We start from the raw sequence: 27,639 nt of genomic DNA, 5'->3' as shown, positions 1-27,639 counted from the left end.
CAGAGCAAAACTCCATCTAAAAAAAAAAAAAAAAAAAAAGTTAATAGTTGACATGAGGGTTCACTCTTGGTGTTGTATGCATATATTATGTGGGTTTGGATGAATGTGTAATGACATATGTCTACCATTACAGTATCATGCAGAGTAGTTTCACTACCCTAAAAATCCACTGTGCTCTGCCTGTTCATCCCTTCCTCCCTCAGCCCCTGACAGCCACTGACCTTTTTACTGTCTCCATAGTTTTCCTCTTTCTGGAATATTCTGTAGCTAGAGTCATACAGTGTGTCACTTTTCAAATGGGCTTCTTTCACTCAGTAATATGCATTGAAGGGCTGGGCGCGTTGGCCCACGCCTGTAATCCCAGCACCTTGGGAGGCGGAGGCAGGCCTGAAGTCAGGAGTTCGAGACCAGCCTGGCCAAGATGACAAAACCCCGTCTCTACTAAATATACAAAAATTAGCCAGGTGTGGTGGCCAGTGCCTGTTATCTCAGCTACTCGGGAGGTTGAGGCAGGAGAATTGCTTGAACCTGGGGAATGGGGAAGAGGTTACAGTGAGCCAAGATCGTGCCACTGCACTCCAGCCTGGGCAACAAGAGCGAAACTCCGTCTTAAAAAAAAAAAATGCATTTAAGGTTTCTCTCTGTCTTTTCATGGTTTGACAGCTCATTTCTTTTTAGCACTGAAATATATATATATATATATATATATATATATATTTTAGACGGAGTCTTGCTCTTTCACCCAGGCTGGAGTGCAGTGGCGCTATCTCAGCTCACTGCAACCTCTGCCTCATGGGTTCAAGCGATTCTCCTGCCTCCTGAGTAGCTGGGACTATAGGTTCGTGCCACCACGCCCAGCTAATTTTTGTATTTTTAGTAGACAGGGTTTTGCCATGTTGGCCAGGCTGGTCTCGAACTCCCGACCTCAGGTAATCCACCCACCCCTGCTTCCCAAAGTGCTAGGATTACAGCCGTGAGCCACCATGCCTGGCCCGAATAATATTTTATCATCTGAACACACCACAGTGTTCTTACCCATTCTTCTGCTGAAGGACATCTTGGCTGCTTCCCAATCTTGGCAACTGTGAATAATGCCGCTGTAAACGTCTGTGTGTAGGTTTTTGTGTGGATGTTAGGTTTTCAGTTCCTTTGGGTAAACACCTAGGAGAGCCATTTCTAGGTCTCATCGTAAGAGTATGTTTAGTTTTATAAGAAACTACCAAACTGTTCCAAAGTGGCTGTACCATTCTGCATTCTCACCGGCAATGAATGACACTTCCTGTTGCTCCCTGTCCTCAGGGGTTCGTGGCATTTGGGGTTGGTGTTGGCAGGGCTTTGGATTTGGCCATTCTAATAGGTGTGTAGGGACATTTTTTTTCTTTTTTCTGTTTTGAGGCAGTCTCACTCTGTCACCAGGCCGGAGTGCAATGGCGTGATCTCGGCTCACTGCAACCTCCACCTCCCGGGTTCAAGCGATTCTCCTGACTCAGCCTCCTGAGTAGCTGGGACTACAGGTGCGTGCCATCACATCCAGTTAATTTTTGTATTTTTAGTAGAGATGGGGTTTCTCCATGTTGGCCAGGATGGTCTTGATCTCTTGACCTCGTTATCTGCCTGCCTTGGCCTCCCAAAGTGCTGGGATTACAGGTGTGAGCCACGGCACCCAGCCTTGTCTGTTTGTTGTTTTTTTTTTAAGAGACAGGATCTCCCTTTGTCATCCAGGCTGGAGTGCAGTGGAGCATCATAGCTCACTGCAGCCTCCAACACCTGGGCCCAAGCAATCCTCCCACCTCAGCCGCCCAAGTAACTGGGACTACAGGTGTGCACCATCACACCCTGATTTTTTTTATTCCCCATCTTGCCCAGGCTGGTCTCCTACTCCTGGGCTCATGTTATCCACCTGTCTCAGCCTCCCAAAGTGCAGTGATTACAGGTGTGAGCCACTGCACCAGGCCAATTTGCCTAAAATTTTAAATAAACACCTGCTGCCCCTTCTCTGGGTTCCCAAGCACAGTTCCAGCAACTTCTGTACATGATTTATTTGCCATCTCAGTGCAATTTGGGTTACGACAGGGTTGCTGGTGTCTCATTTTTACAGATGGGAAAAACAAGGCTCAGAGAGGCATAGTTACCCAGGGTCACACAGCAAATGGGGGCCAAGCCAGGACAGCTGTGACTGATACTGGAGCACAGTCTGTCCACTGTGAGCTGGACCTTGCCCAAGACAGACCGAGTCCCCACTCCCAAGGCTCACAGCCCAGTGGGGTAGACAACACATAACTGGGCAGTTACAACTCGGGCCGAGCAGGGTATGATGAGGTCACACAGGCAGATGGGGACCCATGGGGACCCAGAGGAGGTACCTGACCCAGCCAGGGTGAGGAGGCTTCCAGGGGAAGGGGGCTTGCCAGGAAGGGAAAAGAGTTGCCCAGGAGAGAGGAACAGCATGTGTGATAGCTCAGAGGAGAGACAGAAAGGAGAGTGGCTAAGAGCACGGAAGAGTCTGAGGTTCTAGATCCTTCTCTGGGCGTCAGTTTCCACTCCTTAGCCGTGAGCCACTCTCTTGAGCAAGTCTGGCACATGGGGAGCTGGAAGGTCAAGGCTGGGGCATCCATCCTACCCCTGCCTGGGATATGGGGAGGCAGGAGTGCCAGAGCAGCCCCCTCTGCATCTGGGGGGCCCAGCAGGACCCCATCCAGGTGGAGACTGGGAAGGGTGAAGGCATCCAGAGGTGCTTCCCTGGACTCCTGCCTCGACAGGAAAGGAAATGGCAGGCTGGGGGTGGCAGAAGTCTGTTTCCCGCCCCTGCCCCAAATTGGATGCTTCCTGCCCCAGGCCAGCTCCTTGGTGGAACGGGACCCCCTTCCCACCCGTTACTGCCTCTCTAATGGAGGCCTCACCCCCATTAGTGAGGCCGCCCACTGCAAGCCTGGGAGTCCCAGGTGTTCCCAGCCCGCACTCCCCCTGCCGAGTGACGACCGTTAAAGATGAATAATGAGCCTGGCAGGAGGGACCTGGGAGGTGGTGAGGGGCTGGCCCAGGGGGTGGGGGCCAGGGAGGCCCCGAAGCCTCCTCCATCTGGCTGGTCCCGGAGGCACCTGGGAAGCCCATTAGGAAGGCGTCGTGTCCTGGAAGCCACCTGAGTGCCTGGTGTGGCTCTGACTTCACCTCCTTACTGCCTGCCTTTGTTCTTAGCACCTGCCCCCTACAGGGACCGCCCCCCACCCCCACCCAGCTGAAGTCGTCAGAGTTAGCAAATAAAAATCCAAGACATCCAGTTAAGTTTGGATTTCAGATAGATCATGAATCACGGCTTGGCGTAAGTATATCCCATGCAAATCTTGGGATATACTTACAGTATCATTCATTCCTTTTATTTTTTTTTTATTTTTTATTTTTTGAGATGGAGTTTTGCTCTGTTGCCCATGCTGGAGTCCGGTGGCGCGATCCTGGCTCACTGCAACCTCCGCCTCCCAGGTTCAAGCGATTCTCGTGCCTCAGCCTCCCAAAGTGCTGGGATTATAGGCATGAGGAACTGCACTGGTCTGGAGTGGATTTTTTTTTTTTTTAATTTTTTTGAGACAGAGTCTTGCTCTGTCGCCCAGGCTGGAGTGCAGTGGCACAATGTCAGCTCACTGCAACGTCTGCCTCCCGGATTCAAGTGATTCTTCTGCCTCAGCCTCCTGAGTAGTTGGGACTACAGATGCGCACCCCCACGCCCAGCTTATTTTTGTGGAGTGGATGTATTTTAATATCTCACCATCTGCACGAGGTTTCCACAGCCCACCAGCCCTGTCTCCGCCCCCTCCTTGACCCTTCCCTGGCTCAATGAGGGTGTTTTAGGTCCCCAGCAGGTCACTGGCGCAGCAGGCATCTCTTGGAATTTGCACAAAAAGACCCAAAGTTACTGTAACTCTGGAAACCTCTGGAGAGGTCCCTAGGGGAGAGTGAGTGAGGGGCCGCATGCCCGCCTCCCCCAAGGACTCATCACTCAGGGTCTCTTTCATCTCCCCTGGCTTTCAGGGAGGCCTCCAGGTGAGAACACACTCCCTGAATCCCAGGTTCGAGTCCTGACTCTGCTGCTTGCGAGTTTTGTGGCTATCAGCCTCCCTTTTTCTCGGTGCCTTGGTTTCCTCACCTGTAAAATGGGGATAAATCACAATGCCATTACTGATAGCAGCTGTTGGGGTTGTTGAGAGGACCAAGTGCATTGATTTCTTCAAGGAGCTTGGTCCAGCATACAGCGCTCACTTAAGTGATGGCCGGGGCCCCAGCCTCCCTCCTGGCCCAGGGGGAGGGGCTGAGCGGGAAGTGGAGGTTAATTTTAGCCCTGATGACACCCGCTGGCCGCCTGCCTTGTCCAAACATCCCCAGCCAGGCGTGAGGTTCAAAGCATCCCCCCACCCCCAGCCTCTGACATCCAAGGAGCCTGTTTATTCGTTCTCGTCTGCGGCAGCATTCTTTGCCTGCCTCCGCCTGCCACCCGGCCTCCTCCATCTCCAGCCCTGTGAGGTCCCGCCCTGTGTCACTGGGGGTGAGGTCCACCTCACCTGCAGATCCCCCTGAGACAGGCTGTAATCTCTGGGGTGGTCGGTAGGGGGTAGGGAAGGGGCAGGGGGAGGGTCACTCCTGCCCCAAAGTCCAAAGATCTTCAGTCTTCGTTTATAATTCTACAAGTGAGAATTCAAGCTTCCATCACAGACAAGGACATTTATTCAGCACCTGTTTACTGAGTGCCTACTGGGTGCCAGGTCATACTGGGGACCCAAGCCCTGCCCCATGAGCCGCCCAATCTGGGGAAGACACTGACAATCCAAGAAATAAACAGGATCTTTTTTTTTTTTTTTGAGATAGAGTTTCACTCTTGTTGCCCAGGCTGGAGTGCAATGGCGCAATCTAGGCTCACCGCAACCTCCATCTCCCAGGTTCAAGTGATTCTCCTGCCTCAGTCACCTGAGTAGCTGGGATTACAGGCATGCACCACCACGCCCGGCTAATTTTGTATTTTTAGTAGAGAGAGGGTTTCTCCATGTTGCGGGGAGTGTATGGAGACACCACCTTGGGAAGAGATGCGCCAGAATTTGCAGTCCTCTCCGTCCCTGTTGGCGTACCCTGGAGGATAGAAATTTTTCCCTACCCAGACTCTCAGAATGTTCCAAAGACCTCAACTGGTCTCAAACTCCCGACTTCAGGAATTCCCCCCATCTTGACCTCCCAAAGTGCTGGGATTATAGGCCTCAGCCACCGCGCCCGGCCAATTTTTTTTTTTTTTTTTTGGAAACGGAGTCTCTGTTGCCCAGGCTGTAGTGCAGTGGCGCGATCTCGGCTCACTGCAACCTCCGCCTCTGAGGTTCATGCAATTCTTGAGCCTCAGCCTCCCAAGTAGCTGGGATTACAGGCGCTCACCACCCCGCCCAGCTAATTTTTCTATTTTGACTAGAGGCAGGGTTTCACTGTGTTGGCCAGACTGGTCTCGAACTCCTTACCTCGTGATCTACCCACCTCAGGCTCCCAAAGTGCTGGGATTACAGGCGTGAGCCCCTGTGCCCAGCCTATTTATTTTTACTTATTTATTGAGTGAGTGAGTGATACAGAGTTTTGCTCTGTCTCCCAGACTGGAGAGCAGTGAAAGTGGTGTGATCTCATCTTACTGCAACCTCCACCTCCTGGGTTCAAGTGATTCTCCTGCCTCATCCTCATGAGTAGCTGGGATTACAGGTGCCCACCATCATGCCCAGCTAATTTTTTGTAAGGCTCTGCCCTTGTTCTGAAGTCAAATCTCAACACTGTCTCCCTCTGGGAGGGGGAGTGACCAGGGGCTACAGCTGGGCTGAAGGCCTAAGTGGCTGCAGGTGGATACCAAGTATAAATTGAGGTCTTTGGAACATTCTCAGAGTCTGGGTAGGGGAAAATTTCTACTCTTCAGAGAACGTCAACAGGGACAGAGCGGGCCGTAAATCCTGGTTCATCTTCCCAAGGTGAGTGGTGTCTCCATACACTCCCTGCAGGGCTGGCCCAGGTGCCCAGGTCGCTGGCTCTACTGGCTGTAATTTTTGCTGATGGAGAGACAGGTGTCTTAGAAACCTTGAAAACATCGCCTGAAAACAAACCAAGAAAATTATGCTTTTCGGCCGGGCGTGGTGGCTCACTCCTGTAATCCCAGCACTTTGGGAGGCCAAGACAGGCTGATCACGAGGTCAGGAGATTGAGACCATCCTGGCTAATACGGTGAAACCCCGTCTCTACTAAAAATACAAAAAATTAGCCAGGCATGGTGGCGCGTGCCTGTAATTCCAGCTACTCGGGAGGCTGAGACAGGAGAATCACTTGAACCCAGGAGGCGGAGGTTGCAGTGAGCTGAGATTGTGCCACTGCACTCCAGCCTGGGCGGGCGACAGAGGGAGACTCCGTCTGAAAAAAAAAAAAAAAAAAAAAGGAAAGAAAATTATGCTTTTCACCTCCAGGTTCCAACAGACCACCTCCTAACCGTTTTCGTTCTCGGAAATACCTTCATTGGGCCGGGTGCGGTGGCTCACGCCTGTAATCCCAGCACTTTGGGATACCGAGGCGGGCGGATCACTTGAGGTCCGGAGTTCGAGAACAGCCTGGCCAACATGGTGAAACACCATCTCTACTTAAAATACAAAAATTAGCTGGACATGGTGGCGGGTATCTGTAATCCCAGCTACTCGGGAGGCTGAGGCATGAGAATCGCTTGAACTTGGTAGGGGGGAGGTTGCAGCGAGTCGAGATCGCACCACCACTCCAGCCTGGGCGACAGAGCAAGACTCAGTCTTTTTTTTTTAAAAAAAAAGAAAATACCTCCATTAGCTTTTCTGATTCTAAAATTGCCACTCGCACACTTCACAAAACCTTTCCAGAATGAGAGAAAGGCCTCTTTGTTCCCCGGCCCCATGTATTCCCTGGAATTTTCTCTCCCCAGGCAGGGAGGTAAATGCTATTGTTATTTTTTCACACACAAGGTTTTGCAATGGGCTTTATTTCCACTCCACAATAGATGGCCCCACAGCTTTTATTTCTAGAAATTGGAAAATGAAGCGTGTCCAGCCCCCGCCTCTTCACCCACCACAGGCTGAAATTTAAGCTGCATGAACCCGGCTGGGCCTGGGTACCAGGGGTGGGCAGACTCCAGCGTGTTGGTGCCAGGGGGCCCGGGGGTGAGGCCAGGGTCAGGTTTCTAGGGGTGCCAGGTTTCTGTCACCGTCACCTGGGGCTTCCCACGCTCCCTGTTAGTGGCCCCAGCACCATGTAGATGAGCAGGGAGAGGCTGAGTTCTTAAAAGTATTACAGGAGGGGAAACCGAGGCCCACAGAGGGCCAGGGACCCAGGCCAAACATTCCAGTCTGAAGAGGGGGGTACACAGAGACCCTGTGGGGTGGTAGGAGGATCAGCGTGACCTTCCAGGTCACCTCAGCCTCCTGAAGAAGGTGCCGGCAGTGGCTCCACTCTACAGAGGAGGTGGCTGACGCCCAGAGAAGTTGAGGAACTCACTCAAGGCCACACAGCTGCCAGAGGTGAAAGTCGGTTTTCTGAAGATCTCAGGGTCAAGAACTCCAAAGTCAGGCAAGTCCCCCATAGAGCCCTGCTCCACCACTTAGGGGCTGCAGGTGGCTTGTGACTGTAAGTGAGGATGTCTGGAACATTCTAGTGTTGGGGGAAATTGCTGCTCTCTGGAGAATGCTGAGGGGGACCTGGTGGTGGAGGGTGGTGGTGACTCCCAGGTGCTCTCTGAGCCTCAGTTTCCCCGTCTGTACAGTGGACATGCAGAGGTGCCTCTGATGCCTCCCCCAGGCCCAGGTAGGACGGTGGAGGGGCATAGGGTGGGGAGGGTGTGGGGGGACTGGAGAGTCTCTGCCAAGCCCCCTGGTGGCCCCGGGCCTGAGCCAGCCTTGCTGGGCCCATCACTCACCTGCCACCCACACCACACACCTGGGCCCCTCTCCTCACCAGCTGGCTGCAAGCCAGGGGTCCTGGGAGGGGGACGGGGCCCTCGGCAGGCCAGGCCAAGGCTTCCTAACAGGCTGGGGCAGGCCCAGTCCCCAGGGGGTAAGAGGTGTGGGGACAGGCTGCTCTGTCCCCTGACGCCCCTGGAGCCCCCGTGGTCTCTGCCTCTACCTGAGCTGATGTCAGAGTGAACAGCTCCCTTTCCCAACTTCTCTTTCTCTCCCTCTGGAATTTCCTCTGAGGCTTAGAGGGACATGGAAACCCTCCTTGGGTTGCACAAGGGCAGAAGCCCAGCCACCTGGCCAACGCTGGGGGACTCTGGCCTGCCCCCTCTGGAACGCCAGCACTGCCCTCAACCCCCCATTGTCTCCCCATGTGCCCCAGATCTCACATGTGGTTCATGGCGCACCCAGCCCAGCCTATGGGGCCTTCTCCCTCCTCCTGACCGGCAGCTGCCCTTGGCTCCCAGCTGTTAGGCCCCAAGGGGAGAGAAATTTCCAGCAGGCTGACAGCTTTATCACCCACCCAGCCCAGGCTGAGGGAGGAGCTGGGGTGTCCAATGAAGACCAAGACCCCAGTGAGGGGCACAGATGGCCTCACCGCACCCCCTAAGCAAGTCTCAGCTCATCTGAGCCAGAGGGAAGAGATCCTCGTGGCCTGAGCCTAGCATCAGGGGCACAGGGGTGGCTGCAGGAGCCAATAGAAGGGACTGATCTGGCTGGGAGGGCAGGAGAGCCCCTATCTGGGGAGGCTCCCTGGAGGAGCTGTTTTCACCGAGCCCTGAAGGATGACTGGGAATTAAGCAGGAGGAAGGGGGCAGAGAGTACAGCTGTCCAGCTGGAGACAGCCTGATGCGATTGAGACTCCCAGTGACTTGAGTAATGAGCTCCCTCTCTCAGGACCTGTCTTCACATCCACAGGACAGCTGTGTGGGATGGAAGCCTTGCTGGTCCAGGCTTGGCTGGGGCTCTAGGACAAAGTGACACCAAGACTGAGAGCCCCATGAGTTATGTTTTTTTTTTTTTTTTTTCTTTTTGTGATGGAGTCTCACTCTGTCACCCAGGCTGGAGTGCAGTGGCCCAATCTTGGCTCACTGCAAACCTCCGCCTCCCGGGTTCAAGCGATTCTCCTGCCTCAGCTTTCAGAGTAGCTGGGATTACAGGTGTGCACCACCACACCCGGCTAATTTTTGTATTTTTTAGCAGAGATGGGGTTTCACCATGTTGGCCAGGCTGGTCTCAAAACTCCTGACCTCAGGTGATCCGCTCACCTCGGCCTCCCAAAGTGCTGGGATTATGGGTGTGAGCCACCATGCCCAGCCTCTATGAGTTATGTTTTAATCAGTCACAGACAATGCCCCCAGCAAGGACATGAACAGAGAACAGACTCAGGTCATCCCTTCTGGAAATGGCTTGCCTGGGAGACCGCAGTCCCTGGCCCAGCCCTGGCCAGTCGATCCTCCCCACTGGCCTGGGCCTGGCTGGGAACTGAGATGGTGAAAGTCTGGGGCAGCGTGAAGCGGCCTCCTGGAAATTATTTCTAGAACAGGGAAGTCATGATACCTGAAGATGAAACGTGGGCTCTGTCACCTCTGTACCCAGCTTGGGAGTGACAGAGTTTAAGGACATCCTCTGTCAAAGACATTCTTCCACATCATTTCTCTTCTGCATTCCAGGAAACTTAGCTGGCTCCCTGGACTTCTACACTGCCCTGCAGGAGTGGGCGGGGAAAGGGAGTGGCTTTGAGGCACACAGAGGGGCTTGGTGAGGCCACCAGAGGCGGCCTCGGCCACCAATGTGGGGCCTGTGCCTAGTGTGTCAGAAGAGAGCATCTCAGGACGGGCTTGGGGGCTCCCGCCTGTAATCCCAGCACTTTGGGAGGCTGAGGTGGGCTGATCACCAGGTCAGGAGTTCGAGACCAGCCTGGCCAACATGGTGAATCCCCATCTCTAATAAAAATACAAAAATTAGGCGGGTGTGGTGACGGGTACTTGTAATCCCAGCTCCTGAGGCTGAGACAGGTGACTCTCTTGAACCCGGGAGGCAGAGGCTACAGTGAGCCAAGATCGCGCCACTGCACGCCAACCTGCACTCCAGCCTGGGCAACAGAGCAAGACTATCTCAAAAAAAGAGCATCTGAAACCACACATCAACATGGTAACCCCTCTGCTTGAAGCCTCCCATGGCTCCCTATTGCCCTGGTGCTGAACACCCCATGGCTGACCGTGGCCTGGCCTCTGCCACAGCTCTGCCGCCTCTCCCATGGTGAAGACCCAGCCTGCTGAGACTCCCCCCAGTTCCTCCAACGTGCCTGGACCTCTGCTCCCTTGGGGCCTTTGCATAGGTTGTTCCCTCTACCCAGAATGCTTTTCCCTCTACCCACAATGCTTTTCCCTCCCTGTTTTATTTAGAAGGCCACAATTTTAATTGTTAGTTCCCTTATAAGGCTCGTGTATTGTCTGACTCACCCTCCAGCTCCTTGCAGGAGTGCTTGGCCTGGCACTTAGTAAGTGCTTAGGAAATATTTGTGGTTTTGTGTTTTTTTTTTTGTGAGACAGAGTCTTGCTCTGTTGCCCAGGCTGGAGTGCAGTGGCTCGATCTCAGCTCACTGCAGCCTTTGCCTCCTGGGTTCAAGTAATTCTCCTGCCTCAGCCTCCTGAGTACCTGGGATTACAGGCATGCACCACCACGCCCGGCTAATTTTTTTTTAATAGAGACGGGGGTTTCACCACGTTGGCCAGGCTGGTCTCGAACTCCTGACCTCAGGTGATCCACCCGCCTCAGCCTCCCAACGTGGTGGAATTACAGGCGTGAGCCACCGTGTCCAGCCTGGGCATCCTTTTTCTAGAAAAAAATATCTTGGGTTCAACTTGGGTGGGACCTCAGCCCTGACCACCCCTGAATTACCCATTTCCCCCAACCCATTTCCCCCAATCTACCCTTCCTTTTTTTTTTTTTTTTTTAATTGAGATGGCGTCTTGCTCTGTTGCCCAGGCTGCAGTGCAGTGGTGTGATCTCGGCTCACTGCAACCTCCACCTCCCAAGTTCAAGCAATTCTCCGGCCTCCGCCTCCCAAAGTGCTAGGATTACAGGTGTGACCCACCACACCTGGCCCCAATCTACCCTTCTATAGCTCATTAACATATATTTCACTATCTCCTAAGAGGGGCTACCATGAACCCAGGGCCCATGTAATTCCATCTTAATATCAATTACTTTATAAAAATTAACCTGTGCCTGGCCAGGCACGGTGGCTCACACCTGTAATCCCAGTGCTTTGGGAGGCCGAGGCTGGCAGATCACGAGGTCAGGAGATCGAGACCATCCTGGCTAACACGGTCAAACTTCGTCTCTACTAAAATATAAAAAATTAGCTGGGCGTGGTGGCCAGGCCCGTGTAGTCCCAGCTACTTGGGAGGCTGAGGCAGGAGAATGGCGTGAACCCGGGAGGCGGAGCTTGCAGTGAGCCCAGATAGCGTGACTGCACTCCAGCCTGGGCGACAGAGCGAGACTCCGTCTCAAAAATAAAATAAAAATTAACCTGTGCCTTTGGCTCTAGAGTCCAATGGTACAAAGCAGTAATTGGTCAAAGTTCAACCTCCCTCCCACTCTGGGCTCCGACTGTGCCCTGAGGGCCTATGGTTTGAATCTCTTTCCAGAACCTTGGCATGAGCTTGGGACTGGGTGTCTGGATCACTTCATCACACCCAGGTCACCTGCTGCAAGGTTAAGACCAACTTGGCCCAATGGAGAAAGCAGGCAACCACTACATCATTTTAAAACAGCTGCATTGGCTGGGCGTGGTGGCTTATGCCTGTAATCCCAGCACTTTGGGAGGCCAAGGCGGGTGGATCACTTGAGGTCAGGAGTTCGAGACCAGCCTGGCTAACATGGTGAAACCCCGTCTCTACTAAAAATATAAAAATTAGCTGGGTATTGTGGTGTGTGTCTGTAATTCCAGCTACTTGAGAGGCTAAGGCAGGAGAATCACTTGAACACGGGAGGTGGAGGTTGCAGTGAACTGAGATTGTGCCACTGCATTCCAGCCTGGGCAACAGAGCAAGACTCAGTCTCAAAAATAAATAAAACAGTTTCATCAGGATGTAATTCACATACCATACAGTGAGCCCACTTAAGGTGTACAAGTAAATAAGTCAATGGTTTTTGGTGTGTTACCTTTTTTTTTTTTTTTTGGAGACGGAGTCTCACTCTGTCGCCCAGGCTGGAGTGCAGTGGCGTGATCTCAGCTCACTGCAAGCTCCGCCTCCTGGGTTCAAGCCATTCTCCTGCCTCAGCCTCTCGAGTAGCTGGGACTACAGGCGCCCGCCACCATGCCCGGCTAATTTCTTTTTCTATTTTTAGTAGAGATGGGGTTTCACCATGTTAGGATGGTCTCAATCTCCTGACCTGGTGATCCGCCCGCCTCGGCCTCCCAAAGTGCTGGGATTACAGGCGTGAGCCACCGCGCCCAGCCACCTTATTTTTAAATTGTAATTCCATATATCCATACATATATGTATAACATAAAAGTCACCATTTAGGCTTTTTTTTTTTTTTTTTATGAGACAGAGTTTTGCTCTTGTTGCTCACTGCAATCTCCACCTCCCGGGTTGAAGTGAGTCTTCTGCCTCAGCCTCTTGAGTAGCTGGGATTACAGGTGTGCACAACCATGCCCAGCTAATTTTTATATTTTTAGTAGAGACAGGGTTTCACCATGTTGGCCAGACTGGTCTCAAACTCCTGACCTCAGGTGATCCTCCCGCCTCAGCCTCCCAAAGTGCTGGGATGACAGGTGTGAGCCACCGCGCCTGGCCCATTTAGGCATTTTTAAGCATACAATTCAGTGGCATCGTGTGCAGTGTTGTGCAACCATCACTCCAGCATCTTTCCAAAACTTTCATCACCCCAAACAGAAACTCTGGACCCATTAAACAAACATTCTCTTCTCTCCTCCAGCCTTCAGTCACCTCTGTTCTACTTCCTGTCTCTCTGTATTGGCTCATCCTGGACATTTCCTAGAAATGGGATCACACACTGTGTGGCATTTTGTGTCTGGCTTCTCTCATTGAGTGTGATGTCCTCAACCTTCATCCACGCTGTGGCCTGTGTGAGAGCCTCGCTCCTTTTCTTTTTTTTGAGACAGAGTCTTGCCCTGTTGCCCAGGCTGGAGTGCAATGGCACAATCTCGGTTCACTGCAACCTCCGCCTCCCGGGTTCAAGCGATTCTCCTGCCTCAGCCTCCCAAGTAGCTGGGATTATAGGCATGCACCACCATGCCTGGCTCTTTTTTTATATCTTAAGTAGAGACAGGTTTTCTTTTATTTTTTCTTTTTTTTGAGACGGAGTCTTGCTCTGTCGCCCGGGCTGGAGTGCAGTAGTGCAATCTCGGCTCACTGCCAGTTCCGCCTCCTGGGTTCACGCCATTCTCCTGCCTCAGCTTCCTGAGTAGCTGGGATTACAGGCGCCTACCACCATGCCCAGCTAATTTTTTTGTATTTTCAGTAGAGACTGGGTTTCACCGTGTTAGCCAGGATGGTCTCGATCTCCTGACCTCGTGATCCGCCTGCCTCGGCCTCCCAAAGTGCTGGGATTACAGACGTGAGCCAATTCGCCCAGCCTTTTCATGGCTGAGTGATATTCCATTGTGTGGATGGATCACACTAGGTATATTTGTTCTTCTATTGATGGACATCTGGGTAGTTTCTACCTTTGGGCTGTTTGTTCTGTTGTGAGTCAGGCTGCTATGACCATGGGTGTACAAGTATCTGTTTGCGTCCTTTTGCTGTTATTTCTTTGGGGCTTCTATCTAGGAGGGGACTTGCTGGTGATGTGATAAGTATCTCTCAGGCTTTTCAGGGAAGCACCAAACTGTTTTCTATCCCGAATGTAATTTAAAATTTCCCAGCAACAGGCCGGGCACAGTGGCTCATGGTGACTCCATCTCAAAAAAAAATAATAATTTTAAAAAGAAAGAAAACTTCCCAGCAACCACATTAAAAAAGAATACCAGGAAATTTAGTGTTTTTCTTTTTTTTTTTTTTTTTTTTTTTTTTGAGATGGAGTTTCGCTTTTGTTGTCCAAGCTGGAATGCAGTGGAGTGATCTCAGCTCACTGCAACCCCCGCCTCCCGGGTTCAAGCAATTCTCCTGCCTCAGCCTCCCGAGTAGCTGGGATTATAGGCATGTGCCAGCACCTGGCTAATTTTTTGTATTTTTAGTAGAAACAGGGTTTCACCATGTTAGCCAGGCTGGCCTCGAACTCCTGACCTCAGGTGATCCACCCAATATTGCTGGTATTACAAGCGTGAGGCACCAGGTGTGGCCAATTTGATTTTAATGATATATTTTATTTCACCCAATACATCCAAAGCGTTATTTCAATATGTAATTAATGTAGAAAATCATTAATGAGCTACTTCACATCCTTTCTTTCATACTAAGAAATAACAATCGTATGGAAATTTGACACCATAAGCACCTCTCTTTTTAGGCACTAAATTTTGGGTAGCAATGGTGACATGTGTTTCTACCAAAACAATACTGTTGTGTTTGGTGGGGAAAAAAAAAAAATTTTATTTAGGCCAGGTGTGGTGGCTCACACCTGTAATCCCAGCACTTTGGGAGGCCGAGGCAGGTGGATCATTTGAGGCCAGGAGTTCAAGACCAGTCTGGCCAACATAGTGAAACCCTATCTCTACTAAAAATACAAAAATTAGCCGGGCATGGTGGTACCCACCTGTCATCCCAGCTACTCAGGAGGCTGAGGCACAAGAATCACTTGAACCTGGGAGGCAGAGGTTGCAGTGAGCCAAGTCTCAAAAGTAAATTAAAAAAAAAAAAAAAGCAGGGCGCGGTGGCTCACACCTGTTAATTCCAGCACTTTGGGAGGCTGAGGCAGGCGGATCACGAGGTCAGATCGAGACTATCCTGGCTAACATGGTGAAACCCCATCTCTACTAAAAACACAAAGTTTTAGCTGGGCCGGGTAGCGGGTGCCTGTAGTCCCAGCTACTCAGGAGGCTGAGGCAGGAGAATGGCATGAACCTGGGAGGCAGAGCTTGCAGTGAGCCGAGATCGTGCCACCGCACTCCAGCCTGGGCAACGGGGAGATTCCGTCTAAAAAAAAAAAAAAAAAAAATTAGCTGGGCATGGTGGTGCTTGCCTGTAGTCCCAGCTATTCTGGAGGCTGAGGTGGGAGGATCATTTGAACCTGGGAGGCTGAGGCTTCAGTGAGCTGAGATCATGCTACTGCACTCCAGCCTGGGTAACAGAGGAAGACCCTGTGTTATAAATTTATTATTATTATTATTCTTATTTGAGAGTCTCACTCTGTCACCCAGGCTGGAGTGCAGTGGTGTGATCTCCGCTCACTTCAAGTGATTCTCCTGCCTTAGCCTCCCAAGTAGCTGGGATTACAGGCACCACCACCACATCCGGCTAATTTTTGTATTTTTTAGTAGAGACAGAGTTTTGCCATGTTGGCCAGGCTGGTCTCGAACTCCTGACCTCAGGTGATCTGCCTGCCTTGGCCTCCCAAAGTGCTGGGATTACAGGCGTGAGCCCCCATGCCTGGCCTATAATTTTTTTTTTAATATACTGTTCAGTTTTTAGATGTACATTTAAAATTGTAAACAGTCCACCCTGGCGTCCAAGCCTCACCTCACCTATCACAAAGCATGGTTCGGGTCCCCCCCCCCCCCCCTCCGGTCGCCCTCTTAGCCTCTTTGAAGGTTTTTCTTCTCAGGCTTCCAGACCCAGTGCCTACACTCTGAGGGCCCTGGGCTCCCTCCAGTTCCGTGCTGGGCGTCTCCAGGACAAGCGAGGCTCCACGTCTTCCCCGAAAGCCTGCTCCTCCCTGGGGCCCCAGGTCCCCCCACTCCTTGCCTGGTCAGGCCCTGCCTTTCCTGAGTCTTCACACCTGCCCAGTCTCCCTCCTATCCTCCCCACCTCTCCCCAGCCTCAGCCTCTCCCCCAGGACGGGGACAGGGTGTCTGAGGGCCAGAGGGGTTAGCTTTGAGTGTCTGTTGATTGAAACACCAAGTGAATAGAAAATCAAGCCTAAACTGGCAGCCCTGAGCACTTCCTTTTCTTTGTCTGCAAACTGCTCAGGTGTCTCACCCCGCCAGGCTTTGGCACTGGCTCTTTCCTCATCCAAGGGACACCCTTTCCCTCAACTCCTACCTTATCTGGAGAACTCTTATGTTACCTGCAAAACCTAATCCCATTGTACCCTTCCCTGTCAGAGTTATAAATTCAATCCTCAACTCAGGGGTACTGGGGGCATTTATGACAAGCTGTGTCATAAATTATAACAGCTTCTCTCAGGACACGTGGCCAGAAAGTGGGTGATTTTCCTTAATGACTCTCACTCCTCTCACGTCTCTTCCCAGCTACTCTGACCCATGGATCCCCTGGGCCCAGCCAAGCCACAATGGCCGTGGCGCCGCTGTCTGGCCGCGCTGCTGTTTCAGCTGCTGGTGGCTGTGTGTTTCTTCTCCTACCTGCGTGTGTCCCGAGACGATGCCACTGGATCCCCTAGGCCAGGGCTCATGGCAGTGGAACCTGTCACTGGGGCTCCCAATGGGTCCCGCTGCCAGGATAGCACGGCGACCCCTGCCCGCCCCACCCTCCTGATCCTGCTGTGGACGTGGCCTTTTACCACACCCATAGCTCTGCCCCGCTGCTCAGAGATGGTGCCCGGCGTGGCCGACTGCAACATCACTGCCGACTCCAGTGTGTACCCACAGGCAGACGCGGTCATCGTGCACCACTGGGATATCATGTACAACCCCGGTGCCAACCTCCCGCCCCCCACCAGGCCGCAGGGGCAGCGCTGGATCTGGTTCAGCTTGGAGTCCCCCAGCAACTGCCGGCACCTGGAAGCCCTGGACGGATACTTCAATCTCACCATGTCCTACCGCAGCGACTCCGACATCTTCACGCCCTACGGCTGGTTGGAACCGTGGTCCGGCCAGCCTGCCCACCCACCGCTCAACCTCTCGGCCAAGACCGAGCTGGTGGCCTGGGCGGTGTCCAACTGGAAGCTAAACTCCGCCAGGGTGCGCTACTACCAGAGCCTGCAGGCCCATCTCAAGGTGGACGTGTACGGACGCTCCCACAAGCCCCTGCCCCAGGGGACCATGATGGAGACGTTGTCCCGGTACAAGTTCTACCTGGCCTTCGAGAACTCCGTGCACCCCGACTACATCACTGAGAAGCTGTGGAGGAACGCCCTGGAGGCCTGGGCCGTGCCCGTGGTGCTGGGCCCCAGCAGAAGCAACTACGAGAGGTTCCTGCCGCCCGACGCCTTCATCCACGTGGACGACTTCCAGAGCCCCAAGGACCTGGCCCGGTACCTGCAGGAGCTGGACAAGGACCACGCCCGCTACCTGAGCTACTTTCGCTGGCGGGAGACGCTGCGGCCTCGCTCCTTCAGCTGGGCACTGGATTTCTGCAAGGCCTGCTGGAAACTGCAGCAGGAATCCAGGTACCAGACGGTGCGCAGCATAGCGGCTTGGTTCACCTGAGAGGCCGGCGTGGGGCCTGGGCTGCCGGGACCTCACTTTCCCACGGCCTCACCTACCTGCTAGGGTCTCACTAGTCTGGGGATTTACCTACCTGGGGCCTCACCTGCTGGAGTCTTTGGTGGCCAGGCATGTGACTTACCTGGGACTTCACATGCCGGGCTTCACAACTGCCAGGAGCCTCCCCTGCTGGGGACCTTGCCGGCTGGGGCTGGGGACGGTGCCTACTGGGGACCTTGCTTGTTGGAGGCTGCACCTACTGAGGATCTCAGCTGTCGGGGACTTTACCTGCTGGGACCTGCTTCCAGAGACCTTGCCACACTGAATGTCACCTGCTAGGGGCCTCACCCGCTGGGAGGCACAGGGCCCAAGGGAGCTGGATGTGTTGCCCAAGGTGTGCAGAGCAGGTCAGGGAAGGGCAGGGTCCCCTAAGGAGGAGGGCGAAGGGTATGTGTGTGACCGTCAGCAGTGGTGTGCACATGGCTGGGGGACACTCGGTGTGACCGCCAGCAGGTGGGTGTCACCAATGCATCACCATGGGTGTGACCTCGGCGTGACTCTGATAGTGCCTGTGGATGTGTTGCGATGCCTCACCCTAGAGGGCACTGGGCCCTGAGAACTGGTGCCCTTGAGGCCCTGCCCCCGGGCGATGGTGCAGGCTGGTTCGCTTGTGGTTTTATTGCTGTTGTTAACCACCCATGAGGGGTGCAAACAGTTAATGCTGTTAACATTTTCAGACGAGAATGCTTCAAGGAAAGCTCCTGTGTCCCCCCCCTCACTCTAGAACAGTGGTTCTCACGCAGGGCGATTCTATCCCCAAGGGCACTTGGCAATGTCCGGAGACATTTTCAGTTGTCACAACCAGGGGAGGAGGATGAGGTCACCCTAGTGGGTAGAGGCCAGGGTTACTCCAAACCCCCTACAATGCACGAGTCGGGGTCCCTACAACCAACAATGATGGTTCCAAATGTCCAGGGGCAGAAAACCCTGTTCTAGAACTTTCTATGGCCCTAGAGGTCAAGCCCCTTGGGGGAGGTGTTCAGATCCCTCGGGGGTCCTCTCCTCCAGCTGGCTCCCTGGGGCGGGCTCTGGCACCCACCCAGAAGTGAAAGTCTTTTTTCTGAAGATCTCAGGTCAAGAACTCTAAAGTCAGGCAAGCCCTGCATAGAGCCCTGCTCCATCACTTAGGGGCTGCAGGTGGTTTCTGACTATAAATGAGGATGTCTGGAACATTCCAGAACATTCTGGAACATTCTGGGCTTAGGGAAAATTGCTGCTCTCTGGAGAATGCCAAGGGGGACCTGGTGGTGGAAGGTGGTGGTGAATTACAGGTGCTCTCTGAGCCTCAGTCTCCCCATGTGCACAGTGGACATGCAGGCTCTGAGGGCTGAGGAGTGGGGCACATGCTCTCCAGGAGTGAAGGTGGGCAGGGCTGGGATAAAGGGACTCTCTCTGCCCAGGGTACAGGGTCCAAGGGAGTTGGATGTGTTGCCCAAGGTGTGCAGGGCAGGTCAGGGAAGGGAAGGGTCCCCTAAGGAGGAGGGCGAAGGGTATGTATGTGACCGTCAGCAGTGGTGTGCACATGGCTGGGGGACACTCGGTGTGACCGCCAGCGGGTGGGTGTCACCAGCGCATCACTGTGGGTGTGACCTCGGCGTGACTCTGATAGTGCCTGCAGATGTGTCGTGATGCCTGCCTGTGGCTCTATGTGGGTGTTGGTAGGTGGCGGTGGTTATGAGTGTGAGACGGAATGTGTGGCCCTGGGAGTGAGGCTTTGAGTGTTGGACGGAACAGGGGCCCCTCTCTGAGTGTGCCGGGCTCTCCGAGTCTGTGTGTGTCTCTGTGTGACTGTGCAAGGCTGTGTCTGCATGGACCTGTGTCCTTGGGTGTGGTGAAGTGGGCTGTGTGTGGCCACGTGTGGGACTCTTAAGCTGTGTCTGCAAGTGGCTGTGACCGTGTGTGTGGCCTTGTGGATGTGCAGGGAGAGGTGGGGTTCTTAAAAGTATTACAGGAGGGGAAACTGAAGCCCACAGAGGGCCAGGGACCCAGGCCAAACATTCCAGCCTGTAGAGGGGGTACGCAGAGACCCTGCGGGGTGGTGGGAGGGTCAGCATGACCTCAGCCTCCTGAAGAAGGTGCCAGCAGTGGCTCCACTCTGCAGAGGAGGTGGCTGATGCCCAGAGAAGTTGAGGAACTCACCCAAGGCCACACAGCTGCCAGAGGTGAAAGTCGGTTTTCTGAAGATCTCAGGGTCAAGAACTCCAAAGTCAGGCAAGTCCCCCATAGAGCCCTGCTCCACCACTTAGGGGCTGCAGGTGGCTTCTGACTGTAAGTGAGGATGTCTGGAACATTCTGGGCTTGGGGGAAATTGCTGCTCTCTGGAGAATGCCATGGGGGACCTGGTGGTGGAGGGTGGTGGTGACTCCCCGGTGCTCTCTGAGCCTCACTTTCTCCGTCTGTACAGTGGACATGCAGAGGTGCCTCTGATGCCGCCCCCAGGCCCAGGTAGGACGGTGGAGGGGCATAGGGTGGGGAAGGTGTGGGGGGATTGGAGAGTCTCTGTCAAACCCCCTTGTGACCCCGGGCCTGAGTCAGCCTGGCTGGGCCCATCACTCACCTGCCACCCACACCACACACCTGGGCCCCTCTCTCCACTGCCTGGCTGCAAGTCAGGGGTCCCAGGAGGGGATCGGGGCCCTCGGGAGGCCAGGCCAGGGCTTCCTAACAGGGTGGTGTGGGGCCAGTCTGCTGGGGGTAAGGAGTTGGAGTGGGAGCAGGCTGCTCTGTCCCCTGACACCCCTGGAGCCCCCGTGGTCTCCGCCTCTACCTGAGCTGATGTCAGAGTGAACAGCTCCCTTTCCCAACTTCTCTTTCTCTCCCTCTCCCTCTGGAATTTCCTCTGAGGCTTAGAGGGACATGGAAACCCTCCTTGGGTCCCACAAAGGCAGAGGCCCAGCCACCTGGCCAACGTTGGGGGACCCTGGTCTGCCCCCTCTGGAACCCCAGGACCACCCCAAACCGCCATTGCCTCCCTGTATGTCCCAGCAGATCTCACATGTGGTTCATGGCACACCCAGCCCACCCTGTGGGGCCTTCTCCCTCCTCCTGACCGGCAGCTGCCCTTGGCTCCCAGCCCTGGGCCCCAGGGGGAGAAAAATTTCCAGCAGGCTGGCAGCTCCATCACCCACCCAGCCCAGGCTGAGGGAGGAGCTGGGGGGGTCCGATGAGGGCAGAGACCCCAGTGAGGAGGTCCTCGTGATCCCCCACTCTGGGCTCTGGGCTCAGCTGTTTGACAGGGAGACCTCACCTGGCACTAGCCTGGTGAGCCCTGCTCAGAGAGGGCCAGGGAATCTCTCAGGTCACACAGCAATTTCAGGATAAGCACACACTGTCTCTGGCAATGGGCCGCAGCTCATCTGGAGGCTAGTCCAGTTGTGGATCTGATGGCCAAGGGGCCTGGGTTACGATCCGAATCCCCAGCCCCAGCCCTCCCAACTCCTGGCTACATGAACAAGGTGGACTGGGGTTGGATGTTACAGGAGGAGGGAACGAGTTCAAAGGACACAAGAAGGGATTCAGGGTGAGGGCCAATCGGATGTGGGCCGTGAGCTGCCAGGGCGGATCTTGGGGACAGGGCAGGAGCTCCATGGGCGACAGTGCCAGTGCGGTAATGACCACATTTGAGTGGGGTGGGGTGACCTCACCAGGAATCTGTCTTCTGCCCTGCTCTGTCAAAAAGAGCACGTGGCCGGGCGCAGTGGCTCACACCACACCTGTAATCCCAGCACTTTGGAAGGCTGAGGTGGGCAGATCACTTGAGGTCAGGAGTTCGAGACCAGCCTGACCAACATTGAGAAACTCCGTCTCTACTAAAAATACAAAAATTAGCCGGACGTGGTGGCATGTGCCTGTAGTCCCAGCTCCTTGGGAGGCTGAGGCAGGAGGATCACTTGAACTTGGGAGGCAGAGATTGCCGTGAGCTGAGGTTGGGCCACTGCACTCCAGCCTGGGAGACAGTGCTAGACTCTGTCTCAAAAAAGAGTGGGATTCATTTCCAGTCCCTGTGGAGGGACAGGACACGCAGGGAAGGGCAGATGTGGCCAAATTGACCAGGATTCCTTAATGACCCAATAAAGCAGGCCGGGCGCGGTGGCTCAGGCCTGTAATCCCAGCACTTTGGGAGGCCGAGGCGGGTGGATCACGAGGTCAGGAGATGGAGACCATCCTGGCTAACATGGTGAAACCCCGTCTCTACTAAAATACAAAAAATTAGCCGGGCGTGGTGGCGGGCGCCTGTAGTCCCAGCTACTCAGGAGGCTGAGGCAGGAGAATGGCGTGAACCTGGGAGGCGGAGCTTGCAGTGAGCCAAGATGGCGCCACTGCACTCCAGCCTGGGCGACAGAGCAAAACTGTCTCAAAAAAAAAAAAAATGACCCAGTAAAGCATTTACCAACCTCTACTTTCTTGCTGTTGGGGCTTAGGCAGAGTCTGGCCTCAGGTGTGATTGGAGCTCAGCCTGGAGTGTGGACTTAGCCCCCATTGCCATTGCCTGAGGCAAGAGGAGCACCATTGCCTCGAGCCAGCCCGGCCTCCCATTGCCTGGTGTTCACAACTGTGGAATGGGCAGAGCCCTGTGGCCCTCCACTAGAGACCTACCCTTGGGTTTCTCACTCCAGCTTCCCTCATCTCTTGCTCTCCTAGGTTTTCTGTCCTCATGAGGCTGCCAGCCCAGCAGGGGAAAGAAGGGACACAGTGTGGCCTGAGCTAGGACAGGGGAGACAGAGGCAGTTGGAGGAGCCAGTGGAAGGAATTGATCTGGCTGGAAGAGGGCCCCTATCTGTGGAGGCTCCCTAGAGGAGCTGTCTGCATGGAGCCCTGAAGAGTGGGAACGAGGCAGGGGGCAGAGAGTGCAGTTGTCCAACTGAGACAGGCTGCTACATTTGAAACTCCAAGTGACTCACAGCAATGAACGCCCTCTCTCAGGACCTCAGTCTTCACATCCATAGGACGGCTGTGTGGGACGGAAGCCTTGCCCATCCAGGCTTGGCTGTGGCCCCACTCTCAGAGAGGCATGTGAACCAGAGCAACTCCATCTTGAATAGGAGCTGGGTAAAATGAGGCTGAGACCTACTGGGCTGAATTCCCAGGTGGTTAAGTCATTCTAAGTCACAGGATGAGACAGGAGATAGTACAAGACACAGGTCATAAAGACCTTGCTGATAAAACAGATTGCAGTCAAGCCAGTCAAAACCCACCCAAACCAAGATGGTGATGAGAGTGACCTCAGGGCATCCTCACTGCCACACTCCCACCAACGCCATGACAGTTTACAAATGCCATGGCAACATCAGGAAGTTCCCCTGGATGGTCTAAAAAGGGGAGGCATGAGTAATCCACCTGTTGTTTAGCATATCATCAAGAAATAACCAGCTGGGCACGGTGGTTCAGGCCAGGTGTGGTGGCTCACGCCTGTAATTCCAGCACTTTGGGAAGCCGAGGTGGGCGGATTGCCTGAGATCAGGAGTTCGAGACCAGCCTGGCCAACATGGTGAAACCCCATCTCTACTAAAAATACAAAAATTAGCTGGGCGAGGTGGCGCACGCCTGTAGTCCCAGCTACTCAGGAGGCTGAGGCACGAGAATCGCTTCAAACCAGGAGGTGGAGGTTGCAGTGAACTGAGATCCCACCACTGCACTCCAGCCAGCCTGGGCGATAGAGCGAGACTCCGTCTCAAAAAAAAGAAGGAAATAACCATAAACGGGCAACCAGTGGCCCTCAGGGCTACTCTATGGAGTAGCCTTTCTTTTATTCCTTTACTTTCCTAATAAACTTGCTTTCACTTTACTCTAGGGACTAGCCCTGAATTGTTTCTTGCGTGAGATCCAAGAACCCTCTCTTGGGGTCTGATTGGGACCCCTTTCCTCTAACACCAGGACAAAGTGACACCAAGACTGATAACCCCACAAGTTGTTTTAATCCATCACAGAGAATGCCCCCAGTGAGGACATGAGCAGAAAGCAGACTGAGGTCACCCCTTCTGGAAATGGCCTGCCTGGGAGACTCCAGTCCCTGGCCCAGCACTGTCCCCTCAATCCTCCCCACTGTCTTGGGCCTGGCTGGGCACTGAGATGGTGGAACCCCAGGCAGCGTGAAGCAGCCTCCTGGAAATGATTTCTAGAACAGGGAAGACATACATGGAGGCTGGACGTTAGATTCGGTCACCTCTGCACCCAGTTTGGGAGTGACAGAGTTAAAGGCAATCCTGTCTCAAGGACAGCCTTCCAGATCATTTCTCTTCTCCATTCCAGGAAGCTTATCTGGCTCCCTGGACTTCTCCTGTGATTTACAGGAGAGGGTGGGGAAAGGGAGTGCTTTTGTTTTTTTTGTTTTGTTTTGTTTTTGTGAGATGGAGTCTTGCTCTGTCTCCCAGGCTAGAGTGCAGTGGCGCAATCTTGGCTCACTGCAACCCCCGCCTCCCGGGCTCAAGTGATTCTCCTGCCTTAGCCTCCCAAGTAGGTGGGATTACAGGTTCCCGCCACCTCACCTGGCTAATTTTTGTATTTTTTGTGTTTTTTTTGGTGGGGAAGGGGTTTCACCATGTTGGCCAGGCTGGTCTCAGACTCCTGACCTCATGATCCACCCGCCTCGGCCTCTCAAAGTGCTGGGATTACAGGCGTGAGCCACCGTGCCCGGCCAAGGGAGTGCTTTTGAGGCACACAGAGGACCTTGGTGAGGCCACCAGAGGAAGCATGGGCCGCCGCTCTGGGGCAGAGGACCCTCACCACTTGCCAGGATGCCTGAAAACAGCCGCCTCTTCCTCCCTGCTCTCTGCTCTGTCCCGATGGCCTGTGCCCAGTATGTCCTGATAAAGCACCTCAAACCACATATTAATATGGTAACCTGGCCGGGCGCAGTGGCTCACACTTGTAATCCCAGGGCTTTGGGAGGCTGAGGCAGGCAGATCGCTTGAGCTCAGGAGTTTGAAACCAGCCTGAGCAACATAGTGAGACCTCGTCTCTACAAAAAATAAACCAAATTAGCCAGGCATAGTGGCACATGGCTGTAGCCCTAGCTACTCGGGAGCCTGAGGCAGGAGGATCGCTTGAGCCTGGAAGGTGGAGGCTGCAGTGAGTCGTGGTCATGCCATTGCACTTCCAGCCTGGGCAACAGAGTGAGATTCTGTGTCCAAAAAAAAAAAAGTAACCCTACTGCTTGAAGCTTTGCACGGCTTCCTATCACCCTGGTGCTAAACATGCCACCGTTGACCATGGCTGGATGTGGCTCAGCCCCAGAAGCAGCACTGTCTCATCTTCTGCTTGTGAAGACCCAGCCTAGAGTTTCCTTCAGCTCCTCCAATGCGCCTGGACCTCTGCTTTGCACAGATTCTTTTTTTTGAGACAGCGTCTCCCTCTGTCACCCAGGCTGGATTGCAGTGGCATGACCTCGGCTCATTGCAACCTCCTCCTCCTGGATTCAAGCGATTCTCTTGCCTCAGCCTACTGAGTAGCTGGGATTACAGGTGCCCACCATGGCGCCCAGCTAATTTTTATATTTTTAGTAGAGACAGGGTTTCGCCATGTTGGCCAGGCTGGTCTCAAACTCCTGACCTCAGGTGATCCACCCGCCTCAGCCTCCCAGTGTCATGCGCGTCTGTGTGAGGAGACCACCAAACAGGCTTCATGTGAACAATAAAGCTTTTTAATCACCCGGGTGCAGGCGGGCTGAGTCTGAAAAAGGACTCAGCAAAGGGAGATAGGGGGTGGGTTAGTTTTACAGGATTTAGGTAGGTAGGAGAAAGTTACAGTTAAAGGTGGTTATCTCTTGCCGGCAGAGGCAGAGGTCACAAGGTGCTGGGGCGGAGATTATGAGACTTATTGTCCAGGAGAAGAAATGTCACAAAGTTAATTGATCAGTAAAGGTGGGACAGGAACAAATCACAATGGTGGAATGACATCAGTTAAGGCAGGAATTGGCTATTTTCACTTCTCTTGTGGTTCTTCAGTTGCTTCAGGCCATCTGGATGTATACATGCAGGTCACAGGGGATATAATGGCTTAGCTTGGGCTCAGAGGCCTGACACCAAGTGCTGAGATTACAATCGTGAGCCACCGCGCCTGGAGCACAGATTCTTTTCCCTACGTGGAATGCTCTTCTCTTCCCTTTTGACTTACAGAACTCCTACGGGGCTTCAGCTCCCAGCTCAAACCTCCAGGAAGCCCAGACCACGTGACAGCCACCTTCATATTCTGCAAATATTGTGTCACGCACGTCGGTGTGAAGAAAGTCACCAAACGGGCTTTGTGTGAGCAATAAAGCTTTTTAATCACCTGGGTGCAGGGGGGCTGAGTCCGAAAAGAGAGTTAGCAAAGGGTGGTGGGATTATCATTAGTTCTTATAGGGTTGGGATAGGCGGTGGAGTTAGGAGGAATTTTTTGCAGGCAGGGGGTGGATCTTACGAAGTACATTCTCATGGGCAGGGAGAATATTACAAAGTACCTTCTTAAGGGCAGGGGGAGGATATTACAAAGTACCTTCTCAAGGGTAGGGAGGGTGTATTGTCACACAGTCAATTGATCAATTAGGGTGAGGCAGGAACCAACCACAATGGTGAGATGTCATCAGTTAAGACAGGAACTGGCTATTTTCACTTCTTTTTTTTTTTTTTTTTTTTTTTTTTTGAGACGGAGTCTTGCTCTTTCGCCCAGGCCGGACTGCGGTGGCACTATCTCAGCTCACTGCAAGCTCCGCCTCCCAGGTTCACGCCATTCTCCTGCCTCAGCCTCCTGAGTAGCTGGGACTACAGGCTTCCGCCACCGCGCCCAGCTAATTTTTTGTATTTTTAGTAGAGACAGGGTTTCACCGTATTAGCCAGGATGGTCTCGATCTCCTGACCTTGTGATCCACCCACCTCGGCCTCCCAAAGTGCTGGGATTACAGGCATGAGCCACCACGCCCAGCCTATTTTCACTTCTTTTGTGGAAAAATACTGGCCCTCTTGAGCAGGGGCTGGAATATTGGCGGGGGTGGAGGCATTGGCTATTTCTTTTGCTGTCCTGTCGACATAGGCATTTCCTTTTGCAATAAGATGAGTAGGTTTCTGGTGTCTTTTACAATGAATGACTCCAGCCTCGGCTGGCAGGAGAGCAGCCTTAAGGAGGGCCTTTATTAGGGAGGCAGTGATCATGGAAGAGCCTTGTGTGGTAAGGAAGCCTCTTTCAGCCCAGAGGGCAGCATGGTTATGGAGGATGTGGAAAGCATATTGGAGTCAGTGCAAATGTTAATGTGCATTCCGTTAGCAAGAGAGAGCGCATGAGTTAAAGCAAGTAGTTCAGCTTGTTGGGAAGTGGTGGAGGGAGGAAGTGCAGCAGCTTCGATAATAAAGGTGTGGGACACGACATCATGTCCAGCTTTAGCTGGTGAAAATTGATTGGGTTTAGAAGCACTGCCATCGATAAACCAAGTGTGGCCTGGGTTTGGAATTGGAAGAATAGAAATCTGAGGAAAAGGGGAAGATGCTATGTGTATTAGGGAAACACAGTCATATGGTTCAGGACTTGTGTTGGGTGTTAAGTGAGAAGCTGGGTTGAAATCGGGCCCATGGGCAATAGTTACTATTGGGGTTACCCAACCAATAGTTACCCAACCATGCCCAGGAAGGAAAGGAGTTACTGCTTTGTAGAAGGGGTTGGGGTTTGAGAGATCATCTGGACATGATCGGCAGGGAGAGCACATGTGTTTTCATGAAGAATTATGCTGAGGTAGGTAACGGATCAGGAAGAAATTTGGGCTTTGGAGGGGGATACGCAATATCCCTTTAAGAATAGATGTTGGAGGAGCAGGAGGGTGTCCTGTTGGGAAGATTTGTAGGAGGGGCTATAAAGTAGAAGGTCGTGAAAATATTGAATAAGGTGAGAAGCAGAGGGGTGGAAGGAAAGTAAATCATGAGAAAGAGCTTGGCTGAAGTAATGAGGGCTGTCCCTGAAGCCTTGCAGCAGCACAGCCCAGGTAAGCCGCTGGGACTGATGGGTGTCAGGGTCAGTCCAGGTAAAAGCAAAGAGAGGCTGGGACGAGGGGTGCAGGGGAATGGTGAAAAAAGCATCTTTAAGATCAAGAATGGAATAGTGAGTTGTGGAGGAAGGTATTGAGGACAA

At 53.4% G+C, this 27,639-nt stretch overlaps 1 protein-coding gene across 2 annotated transcripts; it reads left to right on the top strand.

Moving 5' to 3' along the window:
- The first annotated feature begins 782 nt into the window (after positions 1–782).
- Positions 783–27,639, top strand: LOC100433605 (4-galactosyl-N-acetylglucosaminide 3-alpha-L-fucosyltransferase FUT5). Of its 2 annotated transcripts, none has more exons than XM_009252647.4 (3): positions 783–1,514; positions 16,354–17,881; positions 25,662–27,639. In XM_009252647.4, exon 2 carries the CDS (start codon positions 16,366–16,368, stop codon positions 17,488–17,490), a length of 1,125 nt encoding a protein of 374 aa, XP_009250922.3. In that variant the 5' UTR covers positions 783–1,514; positions 16,354–16,365; the 3' UTR covers positions 17,491–17,881; positions 25,662–27,639. The 2 variants fall into 2 exon arrangements, with proteins under 2 accessions (XP_009250922.3, XP_054395429.2); XM_054539454.2 differs by having other exon boundaries at positions 16,354–19,992.

Source organism: Pongo abelii, chromosome 20, assembly GCF_028885655.2.
Source record: "Pongo abelii isolate AG06213 chromosome 20, NHGRI_mPonAbe1-v2.0_pri, whole genome shotgun sequence".
NCBI classification, from domain to species: Eukaryota; Metazoa; Chordata; class Mammalia; order Primates; family Hominidae; genus Pongo; species Pongo abelii.
This window is presented reverse-complemented; position numbering and strand designations above follow the sequence as displayed.